At 55.4% G+C, this 22,998-nt stretch overlaps 1 protein-coding gene across 11 annotated transcripts in view; it reads right to left on the bottom strand.

Annotated features, from left to right (window-relative positions):
* The window catches only part of HDAC5 (histone deacetylase 5), a 45,495-nt gene that overhangs the window by 1,670 nt on the left and 20,827 nt on the right, over positions 1–22,998 (bottom strand). For 3 of the 11 annotated variants that reach the window (XM_032279446.1, XM_032279445.1, XM_032279444.1), the window contains 23 exons: positions 15,722–15,981; positions 15,461–15,632; positions 15,236–15,350; positions 14,824–14,954; positions 14,529–14,675; positions 14,317–14,429; positions 13,843–13,974; positions 13,413–13,635; positions 10,363–10,574; positions 9,385–9,669; positions 8,458–8,623; positions 7,263–7,396; positions 6,788–6,908; positions 5,934–5,983; positions 5,669–5,776; positions 4,719–4,774; positions 4,534–4,621; positions 2,613–2,732; positions 2,242–2,339; positions 1,950–2,068; positions 705–838; positions 366–450; positions 72–237 (listed from right to left, as the gene is read on the bottom strand). In XM_032279446.1, the coding sequence (XP_032135337.1) occupies positions 72–237; positions 366–450; positions 705–838; positions 1,950–2,068; positions 2,242–2,339; positions 2,613–2,732; positions 4,534–4,621; positions 4,719–4,774; positions 5,669–5,776; positions 5,934–5,983; positions 6,788–6,908; positions 7,263–7,396; positions 8,458–8,623; positions 9,385–9,669; positions 10,363–10,574; positions 13,413–13,635; positions 13,843–13,974; positions 14,317–14,429; positions 14,529–14,675; positions 14,824–14,954; positions 15,236–15,350; positions 15,461–15,632; positions 15,722–15,981 (3,235 nt within the window). Of the gene's footprint in view, positions 1–71; positions 451–704; positions 839–1,949; positions 2,069–2,241; positions 2,340–2,612; positions 2,733–3,748; positions 4,449–4,481; positions 4,622–4,718; positions 4,775–5,668; positions 5,777–5,933; positions 5,984–6,787; positions 6,909–7,262; positions 7,397–8,457; positions 8,624–9,384; positions 9,670–10,362; positions 10,575–13,412; positions 13,636–13,842; positions 13,975–14,316; positions 14,430–14,528; positions 14,676–14,823; positions 14,955–15,235; positions 15,351–15,460; positions 15,633–15,721; positions 15,982–22,998 lie in introns of those variants that run through there. The other 8 variants (XR_004269498.1, XR_004269497.1, XR_004269494.1 and 5 more) reach the window with 6 other exon arrangements.

The raw sequence follows: 22,998 nt of genomic DNA, 5'->3' as shown, positions 1-22,998 counted from the left end.
CACAGGGGAGGGTGTTGAGTTGGGCACACCAGCAGGGGCAAGGGCAAAGAGGCGGCAGGGGTGCTGCTTACCTGGGGCTGTGCTCCCGGGCTGCCGCAGCCTGGACCTGCTCAGCCCCCACCGACAGCAAGGCCATGGCGCTCACAGTCTCAGCCTCCTCGGTCTCACCTGCCTGGGCTTCCCGCAGGGAACGGCCCAGACCAGTGGCGAACTTCTGCACACAGCTCCAGTGTTTGCCTGTGGATGACAGATGGGCAAGGGGTGAGGGAGGGCAGACGACACCCACATGAACTTCTCCAGTCCTGGTGTTCCCACAAGCTCCGCTCCCCTTGGCCGCCCGAGCCCCTCCATGAATCCCCACGCACTCTGGATCTCGATGACTTTCTCTAGTGTGGCCACTGCATTGATGTTGGGCTTTTGCTGCAAGACTGCCTCGTCCAAGGGCTGCAGCTGGCAGGAGAAAGAAGAGAAGGCTTAGGGTGGGGAGTAGGGTTGCAATACGTACCCCTCTAACTGCCCCACTCGGCCCCAGATATCCCTCATGACAGGGGCAAACATGGTCTTTTTGGACAAACCCATACTCAGAAAGCCTTCCCTGGCCATTAGCTATTCCTTAGGACCAAGGAAAAGCTTCCTAAGGGCCTCCCAGTGCTGGCTGGCCCCTCAGCCCCCTGGCCTGCCACCTCCCAGCCCCCACCCCTCACCTCTACACTGAGCAGAGCTGAGACACAAGCCTCAGAGGCATCACAGATGGCGGTCAAGTCGTGGCCTCCCTCCAGGGCCAGCACCACCCGGCCCTCTGCCAGGGTCATCAGCTGCCTGGTCAAGTGGCCAAAACCTTTGGGGATGGGTGAAGGGAGGAGGATGAAATGGTAAAAGGTATTCAATTAAAGAGTAAGAAAAGGAGAGAAAAAGAAACAGGAGAGGCGTGGTGGCTCATGCCTGTAATCCCAGCACTTTGGGAGGCCAAGGTGGGTGAATCACTTGAGGTCAGGAGTTCGAGAGCAGCCTGGCCAATATGGTGAAATCCCGTTTCTACTAAAAAAAATTTAAAAATTAGCCAGCTGTGGTGGCACACACCTGTAAGTCTCAGCTATTCCAGAGGCTGAGGCAGAAGAATCGCTTGAACCCGGGAGGTGGAGCTTGCAGTGAGTCAAGATCGTGCCACTGCACTCCAACCTGGGCGACAGAGCGAGACTCCATCTCAAACAAAAAGAAAAAGACAAGAGGTGGGACAAATAGCACACAATATGATGGCAGATACAAACTCTAATAGACCCATAATAAAATACAGTGGTGGCCGGGCGCGGTGGCTCACACCTGTAATCCCAGCACTTTGGGAGGCCGAGGCAGATGGATCACAGGAGATTGAGACCATCCTGACCAACGTTTTTTGTCTTTACTAAAATACAAAAAATTAGCCAGGCGTGGTGGCGTGTGCCTGTGGGTCCCAGCTACTCAGGAGGCTGAGGCAGGGGAATTGCTTGAACCCAGGAGGCAGAGGTTGCAGTGAGCCGAGATCACGCCACTGCACTCCAGCCTGGGCAACAGCGAGACTCCATCTCAAAAAAAAATAATACTAATAAAATAAAATACAATGTCAATGGGCTAAATGCCCTATCACAGTCAAAACATTAACAGACTGGCTAAAGACTCCAATGACCAGGTGCTTTCAAGGAGCATCACTGCAACACCAGGGACCACAAGCTCCATTGCTACAGCTCCTGCAATACGAATGCTCTACCCTCTGCTACCCCACTTCCACCTGCCGGCCCCTCAAGGCCAAGGTTGGCAGAGGATGAGTTGGGGGAGTCATCAAGGTGATTCCAAGTCTAGGCCCTGTCCCTGCTTTCCCCATCCGCTGCGGTATCAGTCTGTTCTTGCCCCACACACCATTGGACTATATCCTCACTATTCTACTTCCTCCCTCTATCCCCCAGCACGCTTACATCTGGCGGTGACAGAGTAGCCACCCAGTGGAGACAGATGTCCTTCAACAGCATCAAACCCGGCAGAGACTAGGACCACGTCAGGTGAGAACTCATGGGCAATGGGCATCACTACTGTCCTGCAAAGGGATAGCCCAAGCTGAGCCTGGCAGATGGCCAGGCCAGGCCTCGTCCCACTTATCATACCAGAGACAACCCCCTTACCCACACTGAACTGAGTGCCTTCTGTCCCCTCCCACTGCAGGGCCCAGGGGGGCTCCCTGTGACTCCCGTGGCCCTTTTCAGTCCCTACCTGAAGGCTGTAAGGTACTCCACATCTCCAATGGGGGGGTCCACACCTCCTGTCCATGCCACATTCACATTGTACCCCACGCCTGGCCCTCCACCAACCTGGAACCAGAGTTGAGGAGAGGGCTATTCTCACTGCCTGGGGATCCCAAACATTGCCCCTGCCCTCGCCCCTGCCCTCACCCCTGCCTCCAGGTCTCACTCCACTGACCTCTGCTCTGCCTGGAGGAGCAGTCAGATCAGTGTGGTCCTCCCTCTTGGAGCCCAGACTCCCCAGGTACCAGCACCACTGGCCTCTGTGGCTCCCCACCAGGTCCCACTGTGCCACCTCCCAGAGGGGCCAACAGAGTCTGCATTTACGCCCAGGAGCTATACCTCTTCAGGAGCCCCAGAGCCTGGAAAGAAGTTCCCGTTGTCATAGCGATGCAGAGAGATGTAGAGCACAGAGGGGTCGTTGTAGAATGCCTGCTGGGTGCCATTGCCATGGTGAATGTCCTAGGAGGGGAGGTGGAAGCATCAGGAAAATGGCCCACGGTCTGACGCAATGGTCACAATTCCACCTGTCAGCTGGGCACTGTCATTCATGCCTGTGCTTCCAGCATTTTGGGAGGCTGAGGGCTGGGGGGATTGTTGAGCCTAGGAGTTCAAGACTCACCTGGACAACACAGCAAAACCCCAACCCCCAAACCAAAAAAACTCTACTGGCCCCACCCCACTGCATGGTGGGCTTTGAGGGTATACCCACCCTAGCCACAGGGCATCTGCATTCTGTTCACAATGGCATTGCCCACCCCAGGCTTCTCTAACTAGGGTCTGAGCCTCTGTGGTGTGGCACTGTGTAGGGGATACTCAAAGCCATGGGACAAATGTGGCAGATCTCCCTACAGAACCCATTCCGCTTCACCGTTTGGGGGAAAACATTAAGGCTAGTAGGGAATTTAAAACAAGCAGATCACATTCTTTTTCTTTTTGTTTGAGACGGAGTTTCACTCTTGTTGCCAGGCTGGAGTGCAGTGGCACGACCTGGCTCACTGCAATCTCCACCTCCCGCGTTCAAGCAATTCTCCTGCCTCAGCCTCCCGAGTAGCTGGGATTACAGGCATGCGCCATCACACCTGGCTAATTTTTTTTTGTATTTTTAGTGGAGATGGGGTTTCACCATGTTGGCCAGGCTGGTCTCCATCTCCTGACCTAAGGTGATCCACCTGCCTTGGCCTCCCAAAGTGCTGGGATTACAGGCATGAGCCACTGTGCCGGGCCTTTTTTTTTTCTTTTTTTTGAGATAGAGTCTCACTCTGTCATCGAGACTGGAGTGCAGTAGCATCATCTCAGCTCACTGCAACCTCTGCCTCCCGGGTTCAAGTGATTCTCCTGCCTCAGCCTGCTGAGTAGCTAGGATTACAGGCTCCCGACACCACATCTGGCTAATTTTTTGTATTTCCAGTGGAGATGGGGTTTCACCATGTTGACCAGGCTGGTCTCAAACTCCTGACCTCAAGTGATTCACCCACCTTGGCCTCCCAAAGTGCTGGGATTACAGGCTTTGAGCCACTGTGCCCAGCCACAAACACATAAGATTCTGAAGAAGGATACAACATTTACATAAATTTTTAAGCCAGAATTGGGCTTCCAAGAGATTTCATCCTTTCCGAGGCTCGCTCCTGGCTACTTCCCCAGCTCACAGAGTGGCGTGTGCCTCGCCTCCACCATTTAGAGCAGGGTCCGAGAAGCACCCACGGTAGCACGAGCAGAGTGCTGGGGCTAAAAGGCCTGGTCTGAAACCCAGTGCCAATATCCCCAGCAGAGTGGCCTTGGGTGAGTCACACACAACTGACACCTTCATTTGCAGAAATGGACATCCCTGTTCTTACTACTCGAGGTGGCCATAAAGTACTCATTGGGTTCCTGGTATACAGTCCGTGCCCGCCCCCGCCCCCCCATCATAGGGGGTGGGAGAAAAAATTGGCTACTAGCAATGGCAGCAGCATCACTACTGTCCAAGGTAGGAAATCCCGGGACTTCCTTGCTTGAAGCTGCAATGTGAGGGCCAAGATGGAACAGGAGCTAAATGTCTTTCATAGAGAGGAGGGAGCCCTGCTGGAATGTGAGGTTAGTCATCCAGCAGGAGCCCCAGCACCCTTCCTTCTGCACTGGGCACCTGAGGACGAGGATGACGGGGCTGCTTGGAAGTGGGACTGGGGGAGGGGACTTCCTACTGGGGGAGGGGACTTCCTGAAGGCCGACCCTGGTCCCAGCACTGCCCACCCCTGCCCAGCCCCACCAGCTCACTGCCTACCCAGTCCACGATGAGGACCTTGCCCACGTTCAACTTCTGTTGTAGGAGTTTCGCTGTGATGGCTACGGAGTTGAAAAAGCAGAATCCCCTGAGGTAGGCGGGGGAGAAAAGGGCAGGAGGTCAGCTTCAGCATGATGTTTGCAAGAGACAGGAAGGGGCGAGGGCAGAGAATCTAGGGCACTCACATGGCTGTGGACTCCTCGGCGTGGTGTCCTGGGGGCCGGATGATGGCAAATCCATTCTGAAGAGGTGCGGGCAGAGGTCAGGGACAAGATCCAGGCAGGAAGGCCGTGGAGGGGGTGGCACAGGACAGAAGCACAAGCCAGGCAGGGAAATGAATACAAATCAGAAAAGCAGATCTATATGTTCAACGCACAGTTTTTTTTTTTGTTTTTTTTTTTTGTTTTTAATTGTTGTTGTTTATTTTGGAGACGGGGTCTTGCTCTATCACCCAGGCTGGAATGCAGTGGCGCAATCATGGCTCACTACAACCTTGGCCTCCCAGGCTCAGGCAATCCCCCCAACTGAGTCTCCCGAGTAGCTTGGACTACAAGCACACGCCACCATGCCTGGTTAATTTTTTGTAGAGACAGTGTTTTACCATGTTGCCCAGGCTGGTCTCCAACTCCTGGGCTCAAGCTATCCGCCCGTGTCCGCCTCCCAAAGTGTTGAGATTACAGGCGTGAACCACTGTGCCCAGCCTCAACGGACCATTTTGAATGCCAACCATGAGGCTTGAGCAGGGAGATAGTACTTCTGCCTCAAGACACCCACAAACGCACTAGGCATTACGTAGTGTCTTTTTTTTTTTTTTTTTTTAAATAAAATAGAGATGGGGTGTCACCATGTTGGCCAGACTGGTCTCGAACTCCTGACCTCAGGTGATCCACCCATCTCAGCCTCCCAAAGTGCTGAGATTACAGGCGTGAGCCACCACGCCTGGCCGGCATTAGTGTATATTTTTGGTCCCTCATACATCTTAATCCCAGCTGACACCTCCTTCCCACCCTGGTATCCAAGAGTGGGGCTTGCAAAGGACAGTGCCTCACTGAAAGGAACCCAAGGCTGCCCCTGTCCTCTGCCTCTAGGAGCAGGACCATGCCAAGGGGCACCGAGGTCACAAGCACATGCTCACCTTGAGCTCTCCCGCAGCCACCTTGAAGGCCAGCTCCAGCAGGCAGCCCACCGCCATGCGCACAGCACTGGAGGAGTGCATCTCGTTCCACACAGTGTCGCTGTCCACCTGCAGGGCAGGAGAGCAGGCTTCAGCATGCCCCCTGCAGGGGGAGGGCAAGAACAGGGAAGGCCCCTGGACAGTGGGCCAGCGGCCGTGGGAGGCAGGAAAGAGACAGCGCTGGGAGAGCCTCCCACCCATCCCCACTGCTGCACATCCTACTCACCCCGATGCCTCCACAAGGCAGCACGGCATACATCTTCTGGCTGATGGGGCCTGCAGGGAAGAGGGACAGAGCTACTCTACAAGTGGCCTCGGGTGGATCATTTGAGGTCAGGAGCTCAAGACCATTCTGGCCGGCCGGGCGTAGTGGCTCATGCCTGTAATCCAAGCACTTTAGAGGCCAAGGCGGGCGGATCACCTGAGGTTGGGAGTTCAAGACCAGCCTGACCAACATGGCGAAACCCCACCTCTACTAAAAATACAAAAATTAGCCAGGCATGGTGGCACACGCCTATAAACCCAACTACTCGGGAGGCGGAGGCAAGAGAATCACCTGAGCCCGGGAAACGGAGGTTGCAGTGAGCTGAGATCAAGCCACTGCACTCCAGCCTGGGGAACAGAGAGAGACTATCTAAAAAAAAAAAAAGAAGAAGAAGAAGAAGAAGTGGCCTCAACTGCCAGGGCTACAGGCTTAGCCACTAAAAATGAGGGGTCAGACCCAAGTATAAGGCCTCTGCAGCCCACACCAGTTGGGAGCTGTCAGTCCTGTTCTTGGGGGCGTCCTACCTCTAGGGTTGGAAGGTAGGCAGAGAGGAGCATGATAAGCCTGGAGGGGAGCAAAGCAGTCCCCCCAGCCGAGCACCCCCAGATGGGGATCCTGCACCGCACCCGACAGACGCTCCATGTTAATGGCGCCCTCTGGAAGTGTACGATGTGATAACTGTGCCACCTCTGCAGCAGTGATGCCCTGTGCCCAAGGGGACAACCCTCCTAGCCTGGCTCGGCAGTCCTCCTGACAGTCCCCATCTCACCCTGGCACTGGACATGCCCTGCCCGCCCGCCCACATGCCAGCTCACCGAGCAACTTCTTGCTGTCCAACTTCTGCCGGTTGAGGGGGCTGGTGCCGTAGAGCAGGGTGTGGTATTCAGAGTGCACTGCCTGGATCTCGTCTAACGTAGCTTTGCGACCCCGGATCCGCTGTCAGGAGGATCAGTCAGAGGGGTCACAGAAAGGCGCAGCTCTCCCAGCCCCTCTCTGCCCGATAGCCAGGGGCACACACAGCCGCTTGCTGGCCTCAGGAGCTCCAAATATTTTTGAGAAAGTAGACCCTGGCTCTGTCGTGACCCTACTCCACGATCCTCCCACAGTCAGCTGGGGACCATGCGGGACTATAGGCTGCAAGGGATGGAATGGAGGGGGTGGGGGCAGAGAACTGGCCCCGAAGTGTGGGGGTGAAGAGAGGATGAGGAAGAGGCATGAAGGAGGCTTCTCTAACAGGGAAACAAAGGCTAGATTTCAGTTGAGGGCCAGGGGAAGGAGGGGCTCCCTTACCTCGCACTTGCTAAGCAGGCCTGTCTCCTGCAGCCGGGACCAGATGCTCTGGATCCGGCCAGCATGTTCAGGGTGCACATGTGTGTTTCCGCACATGCACTGGTGCTTTAGCATGAACGTGTCGTAGACCACACCTGGGCCACAGACCCACTGTCAGCCAGCACTGCTCTGGGCCCAGGGTCCCAGCCTGGCTACCTCGATCCTCAGCATGGCTCATGGAGCTCTTTCCAACCCCCAGGTCCAAACTCCTCCCCACGGCCACCAAAGCCACCCTCCCACACACCTGCCCCCTCTCCTCTCGTTTGTTTTTCTCTCTGAAACAGGGTCTCGCTCTGTCAGCCAGGCTGGAGTGCAGTAGCGCTACTGGCTCACTGCAGCCTCAACCACAGCCCCCACCAACCTGTCCTCAAGCGATCCTCCCACCTCAGTGTTCTGAGTAGCTGGCACTACAGGCATGCGCTACCACATCTAGCTTTTTTTTTTTTTAAAGAGACGGGGTCTCACTATGTTGCTCACACTGGTCTCAAACTCCCGGGCTCAAGTGATCCTCTCTCCTTGGCCTCCCAAAATGCTTGGATTACAGGTATGAGACACTGTACCTGGCCTTTCCTCTCTAGCCTTTGCCCCCTCTCAACTCCTGAATTTCCTTTGCTCCATTATTGCCTGTCAGAAGCTTCCGTGCTCCTCAATCCCAGCAAGGCTGCCCAGGACACCCCACAGGTCCGATCTCTGCCGGCTGCACCCCTCAGCTACACCCTTCTCACAGCACCTCCTGCCTCCCCCTCCTGCCAAACCCGTGTCTTACTCCCCACTGGTGACATGGGACCGCCCTCAGGGATGTCTGTGTCCTCCCAGAGGCCAGCCTGTGGCAGCTTCATGGGGGAGGCAGGACCCAATAGGGGCAGCAGGCTCTCTCTACCCAGCACTTCAGGCTATGGGGCAGTCCTTCCTTCCGTGGGGTGAGAAAGATGCTGCCCAGTGGGCAGAGGTGGAGCTACCCACTCTCCCAGCTGAGGCAGAAGGCCCTGCCACTACCACGAACAGCTCTGGGGTACAGGGAGAGAATGAAGGCCTGTGTCACCGCCTTTCAGGGTGCCTCAGGGGCTCCAGCAGCCTCTTCCCCCTGCCTACAGGCCAGACACCACACACAGGCCCCCTGCCTGGCCGAAGGACATAACTGGTGGTGGGGACTCACCTGTGGTGAAGAGGTGTTTCACGGGCTGGTCTGGAGGGCTCTTCATGCCCCCAGGGGCAGCAGGGGAGGACTGGGTGCGGCCCAGGGCCTGGTGAGGCACAGTGGCCAGGCTGAGGGGCGCCTGGTACACCTGCAGTGGCTGCAGCTGCTGGGCATCTGAAAATAGCTGGAGGGGATGACAGTGGGAGGGGGCCCAGGTCAGACTCAGCCCGGACAGGGGTAAGGGCAGGGCCTCCAGGGGAGTCCCAATCCAGCACTTTTCTTCTAAGTCTCCTCCTTCCCCCACCTCCTCCCACTTGCTCCCTCCTGGGACAGGAGACACATCTCCTCTGAGACAGAGAGGGATGGGGGGAATGTGATGAGTCACATCAAAGAGTAGCATTGAGGTAAGAGGCTGGGGGGGGGGTGGGGGCGGGGGGTGGGGCGGGGGTGGGATGAGTCAGGCCCAGAGGGCTCCGCTGTGTCCGCAATGAATGGAGTGCCAGCTAGGCGCGAGGCAGACTGTAGTAACAGCGGGGGCGTGTGTGTACACACGCGCACAGGCACGCACAGGGACCGACGCACAGCCGGCCCTACGCAGGCAGAAACGCAGATACACACAGGCCATGTGTGCACATGCACACACCCACATACGCGCGCGCACACACACACACACAGACACAAGCAGAGAGGCAGGCCAGTATCATAGATGCAGGGAGGGAACTGGCAGCCTAGGACAGACACAGCTCTGAGATCAACACAAACAGCTCCCCTTTCTCCCCGCTGGCCTCCTTCCCACTCCCCTTTTGCTCACTACAGAACGCTGCTCCTTCAAGGCCTGGAAACTGCAGATGGGGGAAAGGGAAAGACAAGGGCAGAGGCGGCAGCAGGGAAGGATAGAGCGGTGGTGACTAAGGGCTGGGACCACGGAATGGGGACGGGGCTCACCTTTTTGTAACCAGCACTGGGCTCCTCCGAGTTGGGCCCCTCCTCAGCACCACTCTCGCCCTCCTCGTCCTTGACCTGGATGCAATCCTCCTCCTCCCCATCCTCTTCCTCCTCCTCCTCCTCCTCCAGGTCTTCCTGTGTGCTCTCACTCTCTGTGGAGCCCTCCCGGGGCATGGTCAGGGTTCCCTCCCCCAGCAAGGCCTCCTGCTGCTCCGTCAGCTCCTCCTCTGTTTCCTCAGGGTGGGTGGTGGGCTGCCTGGGCAGCTCCCCTGTTTTGGTGAGAATCTGGTAACAGAAACAGAGGCACATCAGCTGGAGGCAGCCTGTAACCCAGATGGGTCTATCCTTCCCTCCCTCCCTTCTTCCAGGCAGAGCTTCTATGTGAGTTAGAAAAAGGCCAGGTGGCTCCTCTGAGAGCAGGGCTCTATTTTTTTCTTCTTGAGACAGAGTCTCCCTCAGTTGCCCAGACTGGAATGCAGTGGCTCGATCTCAGCTCACTGCAACCTCTGCCTCCCAGGTTCAAGAGATTCTCCTGCCTCAGCCTCCCCAGTGGCTGCGATTATAGGTGCATGCCACCATGTCCAGCTAATTTTTGCTTTTTTTTTTTTGAGATGGAGTCTTGCTCTTGTTGCCCAGGCTGGAGTGCAATGGTGTGATCTCGGCCCACTGCAACCTCCACCTCCTGGGTTCAAGCGATGCTCCTGCCGTAGCCTCCCAAGTAGCTGGGATTACAGGCACCTGCCACCAAGCCCAATTAATTTTTGTGTTTTTCGCAGAGAACGAAGTTTCACCATGTTGGCCAGGCTGGTCTCAAACTCCTGACCTCAGGGGATCCGCCCACCTGAGCCTCCCAAACTTCTGGGATTACAGGTGTGAGCAACTGCACCTGGCCTGAGAGGAGGACTTTTCTGCCAGCCTGGTGCTCACCTGCATCCTGCCCCCAGCACAGCCCCAGGCCGTTCACCTCTCTAGGCTCACCTTGCCCAGCTGCAGCTGCTGCTGCTTCTGCTTCTCCAGGAACTGCTGGTGCTGTTGTTGCATGACCAGCTGCTGCAGGGCCTGGGGACTCTGCGGCAGCGGTGAGGACTGAGTGCGGCTCAGGGGCCGATGCCGTGGGAGCTTGCCCACTGTCCGCATGCTGGTGGCCACACGTTCACCCGTCACTAGTGGGGACTGCCCGTGGAGCGGCACTATGGAGTTAGGGGTGACGACTAAGCACCATTGTCAGGGCACCTGACTGTCCCCCAAGCCCAGACCTTGCCCCATATCCCCTCTGGAATATCACCACCTAAATAGTCCCCCCAGTCCCTGGGGGACCTAGAGCACCCTCCACCCAAACCTGAGCCCCATTCTTCCTTTTCCCCACAACTGAAGAGTTTCACACCTCTAAAGTACCACCTCCAGGAAGCTTTCCTGGATTCACCATCTTTTCCTTTTGATTTGCTTAACTGAATAAACTGAGTACACATGTAGTCCGGAGCCCTGTTTGAGTGAACAATGACTTGTTCTCCCCAAGTGTAACAAGGCCTCCTTGATCGTGGACCCTCGTGGATCCCGCCAGGCCAGGAAGCCCTGGGGGCCAGGATCATGTATCTTTCAAGCAGAACCTCTTCTGATGCCGACAGGTACTTAAGGGCTGTCTAAAGCTGTGCTGTCCCGTCCCATGGCTACTAGTTACACGTGACTACCGAGCCCTTCAACACAGCCTATCTAAAGTGAAATGTGACATAAGTGTGAAGTATACACTATATTTCAAAGACTTAGTATGAAACAAAAAGCAAAATATCTCACTGGTAACTGCATGTTGGCCAAGCACAGTGCAGCTCACACCGATAATCCCAGCACTTTGAGAGGCCAAGGCAGGAGAATGGCTTGAGCCCAGGAGTTCAAGACCAACCTGGGCAGCCAGGCACAATGGCTCAAGCCTGTAATTCCAGCACTCTGGGAGGCCGAGTCGGATAAACTACCTGAGGTCAGGATTTCGAGACCAGCCTGACCAATATGGTGAAACCCCGTCTCTAATAAAAATACAAAAAATTAGCTGGGCGTGGTGATGCATGCCTGTAATCCCAGCTACCTGGGAGGCTGTGGCAGGAGAATCACTTGAACCTGAGAGGCAGAGGTGGCAGTCAGCTGAGATCATGCCACTGCATTCCAGCCTGGGCAAAAAGAGTGAAACTTTGTCTCAAAAAAAAAAAATTAGCGACGTGTGGTGGCTGATGTCTGTAGTCCCCACTACTCAGGAGGCTGAAGCAAAAGAACTGCTTGAACTCAGGAGGCGGGGGTTGCAGTGAGCTGAGATCCTGCCATTGCACTCCAGCCTGGTGACAGAATGAGACTCTGTCTCAAAAAAAAAACAAAACAAAGACCAGCCTGGGCAACATAGCAAGATCATGTCTCTACAAAAAAAAAAAAAAAAAATCTTAATTAAAAAATAAAAAGCTGCTGGGTGCGGTGGCCCACGCCTATAATCCTAGCACTTTGGGAGACTAAGGTGGGTGGATCACAAGGTCAGGAGTTCAAGACCAGCCTGAGCAACATAGTGAAACTCTGTTTCTACCAAAAATACAAAAATTAGCCAGGCGTGGTGGCACACACCTGGAATTTCAGCTACTCGGGAGGCTGAGGCAGGAGAATCACTTGAACCCAGGAAGCGGAGGCTGCAGTGAACTGAGATAGCATCACTGCACTCCAGCCTGGGCAACAGAGCAAGACTCTGACTCAAAAATAAAAATAAAAAAATAAAAACCTCATGACTGGGCATGGTGGCTCACACCTGTAATCCCAGCACTTTGGGAGGCCAAGGTAGGCAGATCACCCAAGGTCAGGGGTTTGAGACCAGCCTGGCCAACATGGTGAAACCTGGTCTCTACTAACAATACAAAAAATTAGCTGGTGTGGTGGCAGGCGCCTGTAATCCCAGCTACTCAGGAGGCTGAGGCAGGAGAATTACTTGAACCCAGAAGGCGGAGGTGGCAGTGAGCCAAGATTGTACTACTGTACTCCAGCCTGGGCGACTGAGTGAAAATCAGGAAAATAAATAAATAAAAAGATATGCACATATATTACAGAAATGATAATATTCTGGATATACTGAGTTAAATATATGTGGTAAAATTAATTCCACTTGCTTCTTTTTTTTTTTGAGATGGAGTCTTGCTCTATCGCCCAGGATGGAGTGTAATGGCACGATCTTGGCTCACTGCAACCCCCACCTCCTGGGTTCAAGCGATTCTCCTGCCTCAGCCTCCTGAGTAGCTGGGATTACAGGAGCCCACCACGGCACCCAGCTAATTTTTGTAATTTTAGTAGAGATGGGGTTTTACTATGTTGGCCAGGCTGGTCTCAAGCTCCTGATCTCAAGTGATCTACCTGTCTTAGCCTCCTAAAGTGCTGGGATCACAGATGTGAGCCATCATGTCCAGCTCCACTTGCTTCTTTTCACATTTTTCTTCTTTTTTTTGAGACAGAGTTTCACTCTTGTTACCCAGGCTGGAGTGCAATGGCGCGATCTCGGCTCACCACAACCTCCGCCTCCTGGGTTCAGGCAATTCTCCTGTCTCAACCTCCTGAGTAGCTGGGATTACAGGCATGCGCCACCATGCCCAGCTAATTTTTTGTATTTTTAGTAGAGATGGGGTTTCACCATGTTGACCAGGATGGTCTCGATCTCTTGACCTCGTGATCCACCCGCCTCGGCCTCCCAAAGTGCTGGGATTACAGGCTTGAGCCACCGCGCCCGGCTCTTTTCACATTTTTCAATGTGGCTGCTAGAAATTACATATGCAGGTTTTGTTATGTTTCTACTGTACGGCACTGCTCTAGGATGTGAACTTCAAGATGGCAGCAGACTTTGTCAAGAACAGTGCCTGGCATCCCATCCAGGTAACCCACATTTCTAGATTGTGGAAGAAATCCCTGCTGCTGTTGATGCTGCTGAGGGGAGCTGCAACAGCAGGGCTGCAGAGTATCCCTGGCTGTTGGTCCTGACCTGAGCCCTTCCCTTGCACAGCTGCCTGCCCACTCACCAGCAATGAGGGTGCTCTGCTGCCGGGCCTGCTCCAGCAGTAGCACGTGCTGCAGCAGGGAGGCATGTCCATGGGGGCTCCCGTCGCCCTCCAGTGCCACACCCAGCAGGCAGCCAGGGATAGAGGATGTGCTCATGAACTTGCCGGTCAGCATGCCACCCTGCCGCAGGGACTGGAGGGCCTGCCTCTCGGCCTCCTGCTGCGTCGACAGCTTCGGGGAGGCCTGGGGGGTGGAGGGAGGGGCTTATACAGCCTCAGTCCTGCCAACTTTGGACCAGCAACCCCATCTACCCGATATCTACCCACCAGCTCTGGGTAGGGCCAAGTGATCTCCCTTACGGCTTTGGAAGAGCAAAAGCCCCAGATGGAGGCATCCAGGACCCCTGACCTCAACACCAGAGTGAGGACGGGGTATGTGCCCCATACTTACGGTGAGGTGCGAGTTGGTGACAGTGACCGTGGCCTGCAGCCCTAGGGAGATGTTAGGCAGAGAGGGAGATGTGTAGAGGCTGAACTGGTTGGGGGAGCTGTCCAGAGGGAGGGCTCGGTGCTGGGGGAGCATCTGGGAAGCAGTCAGAAGAGACAGGTATGAGAGTGGGCAAAGGGGAGGCGACAAGGGAGGGCAACCTGGGGCCAAGGCCAAGGTCTCCGAATAGTGCCCAGTTCCCTCTACCCTGAGCTCCCACTGAGGGAGACTGAGCCATCAGAGCTCTTCACAGTCCTGTGGGACAAATCCCCCTTCAAGGCAATTAATTCCAAGCAAGGACTCTTCAGCCTATTCATGTGGGCAGAGAGGTCTCTGGTGGGCATTCAGCCAGACAGACTGGAAGGAGCTGTACTCTGTCTTTCAAGGGAGAGAGAGCAGCTCTGTCCCACCCCAACCAGCCCTCAACCAGGCCTGTACCTCGGTAGGGATGTTGGGGACTGAGCCAGTAAAGCCATTCTCAGCGATGGTGCTGTGGGAGCTGTTGGGAGAGCTGGGGCCGGAGCCTGGTGCGCTGTTACACACGGACGACGCTATAGGAGAAGTGGCTGTCACCTGGGCCTGCTCTGAACTAGCCCCTGCCCCCCTGATTCCCAGACCCTCAGAACAGGTAACAGGAGAGCAACCCTTACCCCCAGGCCCAGCACCTGTGATCTCAACAGCTCTCTTCTTAAAGGTGCTAATAACAGTCCCATCCTTACGACGTAGGAGGGGACTGCTTCTTCGCTCTGCCACCTTCTGTTTTAGCCTTGAACGCACTTTCAAGTTGGGTTCAGAGGCTGGAGAGAAGGTAACCAAGGTTCAGATACATGCACAGAGCACACACCTGCAGCTGAGTCCACTGTGGTCAGGGCTGACCCTGCCACAAAGCCCACGCCTGCCTCCCAGGAGCCATATTCTGGGAGGCCAGGTTGGGGACTCACTCACCTGTCTTGCGGAGGGGGAAGTCGTCTCGACTGTCATAGGGCCCAGGCAAAGGCAGTTTGTAGGAGGGAGGCGTCCCAGGAGGGCCGCTCTGGGGAGGAGAACTCTGGTCCAAAGAAGCATGGTGGGCTCCCCTGGAGGTAGGGTTGGGGATAGAAGCAGATCGAGTTTACCACCCGGCCTGCTGGACCTGCCACCTGGCAATCTCCACTTATGAAAAATCCTTTGTATACAGGAAGAGGACATGGATCTTGGGGAAGGAATGAGGAAATAAACAGGGATGGGGGCATCCTATCTCCAAGGAGAGATTGCAGGGCCTGTATATGGGCACCGGGCATAAGCCCCTCGCCATCCTGTAGCCAGGCAGCCCCAAGCGGCTCACCTCTGCCCACCCATGCCTGCCCAGGGCCATTACCAGCATTTGGGGTGCTGTGGGAGGGAATGGTTGAGGCCGCCTGGTGTGGGCTCCTTTGACTTCGACAAGAGGAATTCCTGGAGCCTCAGCTTTACCTCAGTGCTGGCAATGGCACCTGTAGGACAGGGTACAACTGACCTGGCTGCTTGGGGCCAGACCCCCCCCAATGGCAGGGGCAGGTGTCACAGGTGGGGCCTCAGGAAGTCACAGGAGGCCACGCCTTACTCTCTTTGCTCTTCTCCTTGTTCCGCAGGATGAGCAGCTGCTGCTCCAGCCGCTGCTTCTCCAGCTCTTCCTGCCGCTGCTGCTCCCGCTGCCGTTGCTGCTCCAGCTCCTGCTGCCGCTTGGCTGCCAGCATCTCCTGCTGCTGTTTGGCTGCCAGCATCTCCTGCTGCTGCTGCAGGAGCATGGGGAGGGAGGCAGGAGTGAGCCAGGCCCGGGCGGGGGTCGGAGGTTGGGGCGGCCCCCCGCGCCCCCCTCGCTCACCTTGAGGTGCTTCTGCAGCTGGACCTCATGCTGCCTTGTCAGGTGGTCATGCTGTTTCTGGAACTCAGCGAACAGGAGCTGCTTCTGCAGCTGCTGCTGCTGCTTGAGCGCCAGGAGCTCCTGCTGCAGTTGCTGCTCCCGCAGTGTGGGGTCCACAGAGCCCACCAGAGCCCCCCGTAGCTCCACAGGGCTGGGGCTGCCTCCACCCCCACCCCCCATGGAGCTGGGCATGGCTCCTGGCAGCACCGGCTTCACCTCCACTGCGGGCAGAAGAGACAGGAGGGCGTTAGCGGACCCAGCCCCAGACTGCAGCCATGCCTGTGGCCCAAAGGCTACCGGATAGGATTCTAGGAGACCCAAAGAGAACAGAGACAGAGGGGAAGTCAAATCCCTCTGCTCCATGGATGCAACATTTTGCCTTAATTAAATGAGGCTGAAGCCATGAAATTCAATAGGAAAATATGGGCCGAGCGCGGTGGCTCACACCTGTAATTCCAGCACTTTGGGAGGCTGAGGCGGGCGGATCACTTGAGGCCAGGAGTTTGAGACCAGCCTGGCCAACATGGCCAAATATACAAAAATACAAAAATTAGCTGGGCGTGATGGTGCATGCCTATAATCCCAGCTACCCAGGTCGCTGAGGCAGGAGAATCTCTTATACCCTGGGAGGCAGAGGCTGCAGTGAGCCAAGATCTGCAGCTGCACTCCAGCCAGGGCAACAGAGCAAGTCTGTCTCAAACAAAAAGAAAATATGCATAAGCATGAAGCTGTACCTGATAGATTTTGAGTACTAAACACATTTTATATATATGTTTATGCTTGTGTATATGTGTGTGTGTGTGTGTATCTACCTACCTACGTATATATTAGAGACAAGGTCTTGCTGTGTCGCCCAGGCTGGAATGCAATGGCATGATTATGGCTCATGATAGCCTCGACCTCAAGCAACTCTCCAGCCTCAGCTTCCCAAGTAGCTGGGACTACAGGAGCACGCCAATGCACCAGCTAATTTTTAAATATTTAGTGGAGACAGGGTCTCACTATGTTGCCCAGGCTGGCCTTTAACCCCTAGGCTCAAATGATCCTCCCACCTCAGCCTCCCAAAGTGCTAGGATTATATATGTGAGCCACTGCCCAGCCTTCAACACACAATATTGTCATTGATAATCAACACATCTCTGGGCATTTTATAAGAATGATTCATTTAAATGTCACGGTTAGGTAGAACTTGGGTACTATCATCACGCCATTTTCCTGATGAGGAAACTGAGGTTTAGAGAAGTATAAATAGCAACCAAACGCAGCCAGGCAATCGAAGAACCAGAATGTGAGTGTAAATCCTAAGCTTTTAACCACTGTCCTGTGCCCCCTACCATTTCTCAACACCATGCTCCATGCAAAGCCTCGTACTAGAAGAGAAACTGAGGCACAGAAGTTGGTTCGAGAACTGATGGGGCCCTTGGTAACCCCAGGAGAGGTTGGTGGAGACCTTCTGGATATTCCTATTCTCTGTCCCATTCTGGGGCCTCATCCCTATCTGGGGCAGGAGGGAGAGGCTGTGGGAATGGGGGTGGGGTGGGAACAGAAGGCCTTGGGGAAAGGGGGTGCAGGGCTGCACCAAGCCCGGGACAGGAGGGGGCTGGGAGTCAGACTCGCTTCCTTTGCTGGATTATCTCCTTTCAACAGTTTTATTGTAATTACCCTGAAAATGCCGCTATATATAGAGTGAGCCAAACAGCAGCTGTGCCTGGGGGGAGGGGGAATGAGAGGATGGGCGGGCAGCAGGGAGGAGGTAGGAGGAGGAGACAGGAAAGGAAAGGGAATCAGACAGGAAGAAGGGTAAGGGCAGGGGGAGGGCGGGAGCTTCGGTAGAGATCTCAGAACTCTCGTCCTAGGGATAACCGTCTGGGGAGAAGGAGGCTGCCGGGGAGGGGAAGGCAGTGGAGGGAGGGCCTACTGGGTTCCCAGACCTTGGGTCCGGGCCCCACGTGGACAATGGCCGAGCAGCTCAGGGAGTGCATGAGGTTCCAATGGGCTTATGGGAAGGCTGGGTCTCCACCTTTTTATCCCTACACAAGGTCTTCTGGTCACTGCATGTCACTCCCCACCACTGCCCTGTGGTTGTGCCCTGTGGTTGTCAAGACAACTGGGCAAACACCACACCAGCAGGGAGCCCCAAGCCCAGCCCACGCCCCACAAAGCCTCCAGCCAGGAAGGGGAAGGCAGGATACCTCACTGCCTGGGAAGGCGGAAGTGAGAGAGGCAGGGCCAACCCATTCCTGTTTCTCTTCTACTTCTTTCTCCAAAGAAAGCCCTCACTCTCCTCGATGCAGCCCAGGGAGGTCACGAGGGGCTGAGAAGGCCCTCCAGTGGCAAAGTGGCCCACTCCGGCCCAGGGCTGGGCAGAAAGGACTCCAATATTCTTCTGGCTACCAGTACTTCTGCCCTCATGAGCTGGCCTCTCTGCAGGCCGGCCCCCAGCATTAAGAGGAGAGAGAGAAAAAAAAAAAAAGTTGTTTTTTTTTTTCTGAGAGTCTTACTGCAACCTCCACCGCCTGGGTTCAAGCTATTCTCCTGCCTGAGACTCCCAAGTGGCTGGGATTATACCACACCCAGCTAATTTTTGTATTTTTAGTAGAAACGGGGTTTCACCATGTTGGTCAGGCTGGTCTTGAACTCCTGACCATAGGTGATCCACATGCCTCGGCCTCCCAAAGCGCTGGGATTATAGCCCATCACACCGGCCGAAAAATTTTCAGAGAAGAGAGAAAGGTGGGAGGTGGGAGGTGGGAGGTGGCAAAGGGTGGGCTAAGAGAGGCCCCTATACCTGTGTAGATGGACCTGGATCTCTCCAGAGAACCTAGCACTGAATAAGTGTCACCAAGGCAGAAGCAAGACCTGCTGGAAGCCAAGGCCATGCCACCGGAACGCCTGGAGTATGGCCTCTGGAACCCCCTGCAGGCAGGGTGGGGTGGGAGACGGTAAAGGCTAAAGCACGATGTCGATGTCGCAGTCCCCACCAGCCAGCCTCTTCTCCCCCAAGCATAATTGGGAACATTCCTCTGTGGTTTGCCCGCCAGCCGTACTGACGACTCTGTGGCCACAAGGCCAGAGCCACATGTGCAGAAGTGGCCAGATGTGGCCAGAGGGTGGGGTTACACATACTCACTCACCCTCCTTCCCAACCCATGTCCTGCCCCAGCACCAGGAAGAAGGGTCCTTGGAAACTGCAGAAGGCCTTCCTGGAGGTAGCCAGCCATGGTCCACGATGGTAGCAAGGAAATGTCAGCCAGCTCAGGACTCCCCAGCCTGTGACGTGCTCGGCAAGGCCCTGAGCTGGCCAGACGGTTATCTGTTCTTAGGCAAGGCTGGCTTGGCCCGTGGAATTCTGATCACTAAGCCAAGCGGTGGACGGGCTTCAACCTGCTGCTCCCGGCAATGGCGGGGTTGCAGGAGCCGGATGCCAGCCAGCCCGCCCGCCCAGGGAAGGGCAGGGGTCCAAGCACTCCCAGCTCCCAGCAGATAGCCCTGCCTCAGGCTGAAACTGCTGCCAGCAGTACTGGCTTCCCTTGCAGGAGCCCTGCAGAGAGCACATGGGCTCAGGAAGGGGAATCTCCCACCAGACTGTCACTGCCACTGCAGCCGCAGCGATGTCAGGCCCGGAGCTACAGTGGGAGCCACAGCCCTATTGGTATGCAGGTGGCAGGGTGGGCAGAGGGCTCTGCCATGCAGCCTCGTTCTTATGCGAACTGGAAGCACAGGCGACTCCAGAATATTAATTTTCAGGGCCTGGGTGGCATGCAGCACCCCGGGGGTTTGCCAGGTGGCAACCTGCTCCACCCAAAGTGGAAGGGGCCATGGCTGCTCGGCCTAAGTCAGGGAAAAGAGGGGCATGGAGCCCCATGAGTAGATCTGCCAGGCACACAGACCCTGGAGCCTGGCTAGGCTTACACTCTCTCAATCATCTGTGTCCTCTGCCAGCCTGGCATGAGCAGAGCAGGTGGCAGCAGCTGCCATCAGCACCAAGCACCCGGAAGGGGAACTGGGTGTGTCATGATAGGAAGAGGCTCTTGGCCGCCTCCTGGTGGACCAAAGGTGGCTGGAGACCCCCTGGGAAAAGAAGAGGGTAGATGGGCCGGGCATGTTGGCTCATGCCTATAATCCCAGCAATTTGGGAGGCTGAGGCAGGAGGATCACCTGAGGTCAGGAGTTCAAGACCAGCTTGGCCAAGAAGGCAAAACCCCATCTCTACTAAAAAATATAAAAATTGGCCCAGCGAGGTGGCTCAACGCCTATAATCCCAGCAGTTTGGGAGGCCAAGGCGGGTGGATTACTAGGTCAGGAGATCAAGACCAGCCTGGCCAACATAGTAAAACTCCATCTCTACTAAAAATACAAAAATTATCTGGGCATGGAGGCAGGAGACTCGTTTGAACCCGGGAGGCAGAGGTTGCAGTGATCTGAGATTGAGCCACTGTACTCCAGCCGCCACTGCACTCCATCCTGGTGACAGAGCAAGACTCCATCTCAAAAAAAAAAAAAGCCAGGTGTGGTATCGAGCACTTGTAATCACTAAAAAATACAAAAATTAGCTGGGCATGGCAGCGGATGCTTGCAATCTCAGCTACTCAGGAGGCTGAGGCAGGGAGAATTGCTTGAACCTGGGAGGTGAAGGTTGCAGTAAGCCTAGATCATGCCACTGCACTCTAGCCTGGGTGACAGAGCGAGACTCCATCTCAAGAAAAAAAAAAAAGAGGGCAGACAAAGGGACACTGTTTCCTAAGAGGATAGGTCAGGAGCTCTAGCTAGCAAAGAGCCCCACTGAAAGGCCAGGGAGGGCCAGGCGCGGTGGCTCACGCCTGTAATCCCAGTACTTTGGGAGGCTGAGGCTGGCGGATCGCCTGAGGTTGGGAGTTCGAGACCAGCCTGACCAACATGGAGAAACCCCATCTCTAATAAAAATACAAAATTAGCCAGGCATGGGGGTACATGCCTGTAATCCCAGCTACTTGGGAGGCTGAGGCAGAAGAATCGCTTAAACCTGAGAGGCAGAGGTTGCACTGAGCCGAGATCATACCATTGCATTCCAGCCTGGGCAACAAGAGTGAAACCCCGTCTAAAAAAAAAAAAAAAAATGCCAGGGAAAGGTCACAGAGGAGGACAAGGCCCTGGGTCCTTCCCTCACCCCCCAGGGCCTCACTCTGATGAGAATCAAGAGGCCAGGTGCCTAACAGAGCCACCTCCTGCAGGGGTTGGAGGCAAGACTCTGGGGAAAAGCCCTGGGCCCCCACACCTAGCTCTATACTTCCCTCTTTCCTGGGACTAAGAGCCTTCCTCCTCCTGGGAGTAGTGGCCTCAGGAACAAGCAACAGCACCATCCTGTCCTCTGGTTTTCTGCAGGGCTGACCACCCTGCCTCCATGGAAAGTCCTAGCCTGGGTGGCTGGGTGGGCGGGGCTGTGTGTTTCTAACTATGCCAGAGCCGGGAAAGTAGCAAAGCTCTGGCTCAGGAGCTGCCCTGCCCAGCTCACAGGCACAAGTGGCCATGGGCAGCACACCACCTGAGTGACACTTCCTTCCCATCCTGCTGGGCCTGCCTCCTCTTCAGGAACCCCATTAGTCCTGTTGGGGCTTCTGCGGCAGATTCTTCAGGCAGCTTGAGGGAGAGCTTACCCGTCTGGGCGAGATGATGTAGGTGCTCAAGGGGCAACCCTTGAGACTACTGCCAGCACAGCCTTGGTCTACAAAAAAGGGTGTCCAGGCAAAGAGACACTGCCTCCAAGCAGACAAGTGGCTCTGGGCCATGAGGGGCAGGTTTTAGCAGTGCCTTGGAAACAAGAGTTCACAATAAAAAACATCTAGTTCCCCAAGAGCAAGGCCAGGCCTCCCTCCTGCTCTGAACACACCATGAGCTGCGGCCCAGCTCCAAGCCCTCTCTCAGAGACAACACTTCCAACTCAGAATCCCTGTGACAGGAACCCTGGCCAGCAGGGAAATGGGACCTTCAGTTCCCCCTAGAGAAGCCCTGGGGGGAGGGGGCTGCTGGCACAGTGTGGACCCGCCTGGCAGACCCAAGAGGCTTAGCACCTGCCTCTAAAATAAATAAAAAATAATAATAAAATTAATTTTTAAAAAGACCCTGCTCCAGGAGTCACCAGCCCCATAAGGCTAGGAGAAGGGAACCCAAGGGGCATAGAGTACAAGGCATGGGGCATTATTTTTTTTTTTGGGGGGGCGTGGAGTCTTGCTCTGTCATCCAGGCTGGAGTGCAGTGGCATGATCTCGGCTCACTGCAACCTCTACCTGCTGGGTTCAGGCGATTCAGCCTCCTGGGTAGCTGGGACTACAGGCATGTGCCAACATGCCCAGCTAATTTTTGTATTTTTAGTAGAGACCAGGTTTCACCATGTTGGCCAGGCTGATCTCGAACACCTGATCTTATGATCCACCCACCTCAGCCTCCCAAATTGCTGGGATTACAGGCATGAGCCACCGTGCCTCGCAGCATGGGGCATTATTATGCCTCTTGGAATGTCTATACAGGACATAAATCAGGCCCATGCAGACACTCCCCAGATCTGAGGAGCTGCCTTCACAAGAGAAGAGAGAGTGAAAGGGACCTTGGAGATCATGTCTGATCACCCTCATAGCACAGGCAAGGAAACCAAGCCTCTTAAGCTGCTCTGCAAACAATCCTACCAGCTAAGCAGCAGCAAAACAGGGATCTGAACCCAGGTGTCCTGACTCCCGGCAGAAGGCAGGTTCCCGCTCAACACAAACACATGCAGCCTGGCTCCCATGTGGGGGTGTCCTATGTGCTCAGTGTAAGCCAGCCCGGGGACAGCTGAGGGTCTCAAAAACAAGAAAGAGGGGATGAGACAGGGGAGGGGGTAGGGGAGGCTGTATGAGGGCTGGTGTTCAACTTTGCTACTGAGCCCCCTTCTCTCTGACCAATACTGGGGATCACTGACCAAGTGGTCCCCAGTATTGACAGAAAACAAAGCCTCCTCTCAGAACCCCAGGAGGCCCCTGAGGCCAGAATGGTTCCTGTGCTCTAGGAGAACATACTGGACTCACTGACAGGCCCAGCACGTAGGGCTGTGTAGGTTGCATCCTGCACATGGGCTGAAATGTCGCCCAAGCTCTAATTGCCGGGCCACGCACACTGGCATGAGGACGTATCCACCCAGAAGAAGGGCCACCTTTTAAAAATCTGCACGAAAGAAGCTTTTATGTGGATTAGCAATGTTCCTACCCAGAGACCTGAGTTCAAACTCC

This window comes from Sapajus apella, unplaced genomic scaffold (assembly GCF_009761245.1).
Source record: "Sapajus apella isolate SASKATOON/1434 unplaced genomic scaffold, GSC_monkey_1.0 scaffold12, whole genome shotgun sequence".
Classification (NCBI taxonomy): Eukaryota; Metazoa; Chordata; class Mammalia; order Primates; family Cebidae; genus Sapajus; species Sapajus apella.
The sequence above is the reverse complement of the archived record's forward strand: the minus strand, read 5'-3'. Positions and strand labels throughout refer to the sequence as shown.